The 6,124-nt window shown below is 42.7% G+C and overlaps 1 protein-coding gene across 1 annotated transcript; it reads right to left on the reverse strand.

Moving 5' to 3' along the window:
• Positions 1–5,125: 5,125 nt before the first annotated feature.
• On the reverse strand, positions 5,126–5,793 carry LOC311244351 (class E basic helix-loop-helix protein 23-like; the record flags this gene model as incomplete). Its single annotated transcript, XM_084333815.1, is given in 7 exon segments — positions 5,126–5,220; positions 5,223–5,357; positions 5,360–5,410; positions 5,413–5,448; positions 5,451–5,513; positions 5,516–5,670; positions 5,672–5,793. Coding segments are annotated over 7 exon segments (657 nt in total).
• Between the last annotated feature and the right edge of the window lie 331 nt (positions 5,794–6,124).

The raw sequence follows: 6,124 nt of genomic DNA on the forward strand, positions 1-6,124 counted from the left end.
ACCCTCCCCCACAGGAACCTGACCAGTCACCTCATCTTTGATGTCACTTAACATCTAAGACCAACACATTCTTTCTTCTTTCAGCAAATGTAAACAAAGAGAACCTGTTTTTAATGTTTCCTTCAAAAAGCCCCGAAACCCTTTCTTCCAGCATTATTCTTAACCCTGGCGTACGTTCATTCCCCTCCGAGGCTCTCGCCCGGCGTGGGAGCCTGTGTCCGGGCCCTGTTGTGTCGACTAGAGTGATGCACACTGTGCATCAGACACATAGGCTCTGCGCGTGGAGAGAGCTTAATTAGAGAAAACAGCGCTGTCAGAAGCATTAGGGCGAGTTAGGCACTTAAGGGCATATGGTTTTAGTGCTATACCATCGGGTCGGGAGAAAAGCACACAAACATACCTCAAAGCTCCCAGCCATGCTAATGAAATCACTCCCTTCCCATCCCGCTGAGAACAAACACAAATGTTTACAGACATCACACACGCCGACCGGTCTGAGCACAGTTTGTGAGTTGGTGGTGCTATACCTGACCTGTGTGTGTGTGTTTGTGTGTGTGTGTGTGTGTGTGTGTGTGTGTGTGTGTGTGTGTGTGTGTGTGTGTGTGTGTGTGTGTGTGTGTGTGTGTGTGTGTGTGTGTGTGTGTGTGTGTGTGTGTGTGGTGCGAGTGTGTGTGCGAGTGTGTGTGCGAGTGTGTGTGCGAGTGTGTGTGTGTGTGTGTGTGTGTGTGTGTGTGTGTGTGTGTGTGCGAGTGTGTGTGTGTGTGTGTGTGTGTGTGTGTGTGTGTGTGTGTGTGTGTGTGTGTGTGTGTGTGTGTGTGTGTGTGTGTGTGTGTGTGTGTGTGTGTGTGTGTGTGTGTGTGTGTGTGTTGGGTACATTTATGGATGTGGGTATCATGTGTTTGTCGCGTGAGAGCAATGTAGTTGTCTATTCATAGAATGTATTGTTATGTTGGTATTAATTTACAATCAGTTCAATATTCAATATTTGAGCCTGTATTTAGCCTACAGAAAACATACTCAAACTAGTCTATAAGATAAAGCCCATACCATTTAGTCTAAATGATAAATGTATAAAGTGAACACAACTATGAACTATGTGTGAAATATATACTTGTAAGAAGTAAATTTAGTTGCATATAGCTAGTTCATTAAATTCATTAGTATATGCATGGAGTTACTGTGATGAAAAATCCAATTCAATCTAGATTTTGTGGCCTATTTCTTGTGGGTAAAAACTACCACAAAAATGTACTATAGCCAAAAGACTTTATGTGCAACTTAAATGCCTTTTGGTCTTTTCTCAACATAACTATATATTTTTAATTATATACTGTAGGCTACAGTGTATATCATCTGTGTGTGTGTGTATATGTGTGTGTAAATGTGTGTGTAAATGTGTGTGTGTGTGTGTGTGCGTGCGTGCATGCATGTGTGCACGCGGTGTGTGTGTCTGCGTGTGTGTGTGTGTGTGTGTGTGTGTGTGTGTGCGTGCGTGCGTGTGTGGTGTGTGTGGTGTGTGTGTGAGTGTGTGTGTGTGTGTGTGTGTGTGTGTGTGTGTGTGTGTGTGTGTGTGTGTGTGTGTGTGTGTGTGTGTGTGTGTGTGTGTGTGTGTGTGTGTGTGTGTGTGTGTGTGTGTGTGTGTGTGTGATGGAATGCCCCAATATAACGGTTTCAAATAATCTGATATTTGGCGGAATCTGTGCATACATAATTCAAAATAAATTAATTCACTTTACTCTATCTGAGCAGGTAACACTATTATCAAAATGGCATGGCCTATATTTGATTTGATTTGAAATCTTATTTCGAACATGCAATGAATACAACAAACAATAACAAAAGCAAACACAACTTAATCTATATTGATATATGAAGTCAATGAAATCAAAGTGGATTCAACTGGGTCAATAAATTCAACTTCCAACAAGTCGGTATAACATATATTTGTTTTAGATCATTTTGATCTAAAGAATGTTATTGGTTTTAATATATGTTGTGTATGCCGATTGCTTTTTAATTGCTCTAGCACTATCAGTGCCATAAATATATTGATTTGCTGAGTACGTTCAGAGCTGATTATAACATCAAAATCATTCCACTCAGGGGAGAGGAGACTCTCTGTGTTCCAGTGTGTCACTGTACCACTGATGACACCTCACAGCTTCAAAGAGTTGTGATCAGTCAACACTCAACATGTTATAAGCAGCACAATTACTTTCCAGACGTCTGTGTTCCTGTCTATCTAGCTGATGAACAGTGATTCCATTGTGCTATACTGTTTGTCTCAACAATAACGTTTCTAAATTCTAATGAAGATACAGACGTGACTGTCCATTATGGAGACCTCGTGGTATGTTACTTTATCCCAGAAGGAAAGGGTATAGCATAGTTAAAATTTACAACATTATTACTACAATAATGTAAAAACTGAACACAATATCTTTGCAGTTGGTAAATTCTGTATCCATTGTTTGAAGGTCGCAATATAGAGAAAATACCAGTAGTTGAGTGACACACAACATGGACAACCAACAGTTGGTCTAAATGCATGACTGTCGCCCATAAGGCAGCGGCCTTGATACCAGATGACACGTTGCCACCATGCCAATTGAAGGCTATTAAGATAATAATGTGAAACAATAAAACATACATTTCAGCGGTTAGACGTTAGAGGCCTATGGGGAGAGTGACCACCCATGCATCCATCCGTGCAAGAAAGGCAAACGTCATCATCTTTGCCAATTAGGCAGCGTGGAGGCTGAGGGCAGACAGGGGCCCACAGCCCAGCATCATCAGTAGCATTTGTCATAACTCATCGCCTCTCCTCTGACTGTCTCACAAGGCTCCGGAGTAGTCGTATGTCATCAGAGAGGTCAATGTAAGATGCTGTTGCTGGCCTGCTGTTATGACATACAGCTAAACTGTAAGAGAGAGGCTGGGGTGCAAACTTTTGACACTCATTGACAGGAGCAGAGGTGGGGGGGGGGGGGTGAGTGGATGGATTGTAATAGCATTAATGTGGGGGGTAGGTTTATTTGCAAAGAAACACCTGTTAGACTCTGATTAATGATTTAGGTTACTTTGATGTTTGAAAAAATTGGAAAAATATATAATTGTATGTCTATTGGAGTTGTTTGGTTGTCTGTCAATTAAACTACAATGACAATATCCACACACACTGACTTAGCAGAAACAAGTTTGATAATACATTGTAGTATTATTTTCAGTTTTTTCCCCTTCAGACTACAGATAAACATATGGACTTGTAGACTTTTGGGTAGCCAATGCCATCTTTAGGCTATAGCCAAACACATGGCTAGGGGGTCTTATATGACACCATAACCAAGGGGCGGAGACAGTTCCAAAACAAGAATAAGTGATAAAACAATTGATGCTTTATTTTTATTTTAGACATGATAATCTAGCTGTCCTAATCAAAGCAATGACACACCACGACCAGTGCAGTGACGCAGTATGGGATACATTTGCTTGTTCTTCATTTTCAATTTGACAAAGAAACTGACATTTTAGTCAATTTAAGCCTAATTAAAGATGAAAATTGCCATCTGAATTAGAGGAGAGGGGAGACAGAGAACGATACCATGGATTTCAGGTCTTGAAACACATCTCTAATGCAGTGGTCATTGCTGCCCTGCGAATCAAATTGCCCCTGCACGTTAATCGAATTAAGCCGAGGAGGAAGACAGGAACTGGAATCGTATTAATAACTGGTCGGGGTAAGTAAGCGCTCTCCAAGGAAGCTTGCTATCACCCAAATACCCGGAGACAGGTCATGGGCGCCCCGGGCGGGTCTTGTGTCCTTCCCCTCAGCGCCGCGGACCTTACAGCACGCCAAAAAGACCCCACAGCCACATAGATCATTTAAACGTATATATTTATGTCAAAGAGTATCATCAAAGGGGGGAAAACAGAACATTCAAAAAGTTCCATACTAATTTTTGAAGGCCTTTCTGTACATAAGAAAAAGTTGAGTGATTGAAATCAGGCTATTACATAGTATATCTGGCCTCTTTTTTTATAACTGAATTACTGTAGGTTTTATGGGATCACTCCATACAGAGAATATTGTTAAACTATTTTGAAGTTATCTGTTGTCGACCACTGTCAATATCCTTAATTTGCGTGTTAAACATTTAGTCGAGCACATCAAATCAGTCTATACTACTTTTCATCACACGTATCGCCTCATACCAGCTATAACAGCTGCATTAACTATACGAAATGTTCTTAAAATTAGATGTGAAATGATCTAATATAACATTGTTGTATAAATTGCATCGTTAAATGATTGGCTTTTTATTTTTCAATGTTACTATTCTAAATGTGGAATAGCCTAATATGAGAGCATGTGAATGGAAGGTTGTTGTAATTTAGATGTTAAAATGAAGCAAAGCAGGTAAACTCCAAGCATAGATATGTGTTTTAATTATAAAGACATATAAACAATATATGAAATTCATGTTGCAACACAACCAAAATGCTTCTTCGGTAGGCTTTAGTTATGTAACCATTATAGCCGGACTTTGAGCAAGACATTTTCCACAGTTGTACAATACAATCATGTGAAGTGTGCAATAACAAAAAGCAACTCGTCAATACACCCTTTCCAAAAATATATTAGCATCACATTTGATTTCTTCCAAAGAATCACTGGCCAGGAGAAACCCATTCATATTGACAGCGGTGCAGTACGTCTATACGAAGTTGAGAAATCGACATTTGATCGCATTCTTTGCATCTCACGGCAATGTGTTGTTGTTGAATGTTGCATAGTTCACGAATAAGAGATGATATCATTCTAAACATTTCCCCCCAAAATACCTATCGAATATAGAACTGAGAATTTGGACATGGACTGCCGTCTCAAAAGAGTGTTTAAATGTGTTTTTCTATTGCTTGTTTCAACAACTATAGTCTTGCACAAGGTCAACGGAGTTTCCACCATAGTTGTTCAAACTCAATGAAACATTTCGGTAGTTATTTAAACATAGTTTAGGATTACGCATTAGACTAAAATCCTTTCCCCACACAATGTTTCAAAATAACGTAGTGGGATAGAGACCAACATGGATGCAAGTAGGTAAAGTTCAGGTATTAAATCAAATCAAGGCTTGTCGTTGCAATGTTTGAATAGACTTGACGGTGTTCCGGAGTAAGTAGTGCACTTCTCGGCGAGCGCCGAACTCGAGAAAGGGTAACAGCAGTCTGTCCGAAGGGCGCCAGGGCGGCGGGGATAGGCGAGGTTATGGTCTGTCCCTGGTTCAGATAAGCCACCAGCCTCCTCATCTCCTCCAGAGCCTGAGCCTGCATGAGGATATAGTTCTTGGCCAAGAGAGAGTGGCAATTTTGGAGAGTTTTCTCACCGAGGGACTGTGAGCGTATGGGATACGGAGCGCAGGCCGTCCAGCGCGTCGTTTAGATCGTGCTCCGTCTCCTCTCCCGGGCGTTGATGCTGAGGCGCAGGGAGCGCTGCTCCTTGGGCTTTTTGCCTCTGGACCTCCGTGCTTGTCGTCGTCAAACCCCGAGCCCCTCTTCCGGGACTCGAGTGTGTCGAAACCGTCATCGTCGTCACTGGTTTGCTCCCCGCCGCTCTCGATGGACTTGCCGGTCTGACTGGAGAGGAAGTCGGCTGCCGTGTGAGAGGGAAGCGGCCGGGCTTCCAGCACCATGGACAGCGCCAAACCCAAAGGCTGCCTGGCCGTAGCGCTGCGTCAGGTCCAGGAGCGTGTCATTGCTGATGGACTTCAGCAGGTTCTCGTCTCCAGCATTCATATTCTCTACCAACACAAATCTCACTAAGAAGCCTAACTGGAGACCTTTTCCGTTGTGTCTTTTGTTTGGAAGATTCGGCTACTCGCGCAGCTCTCTCCGAGAGTTCTTTCCAAGAGTTCCTCTTTCTTTCCTCTCAACACAGTGACTCTTCAAGCAGGAGGCTCTGGATCTGAACGCAGTCGGCCTCTACATGTATCCACCTCCACTAGGACACAGTGCTCCCCCCCCGCGCGCACAGTCAACGTTCAAGTGCACTCTAATTGCGTTTTTGCTAAGCGACGCTAAAACGCGCGTTAAGACGCCTTGGTGAGACTCGGGCGCGTGCTCCTCG

Source organism: Notolepis coatsorum (assembly GCF_963971535.1).
Source record: "Notolepis coatsorum genome assembly, chromosome: 17".
In the NCBI taxonomy this organism is placed as follows: Eukaryota; Metazoa; Chordata; class Actinopteri; order Aulopiformes; family Paralepididae; genus Notolepis; species Notolepis coatsorum.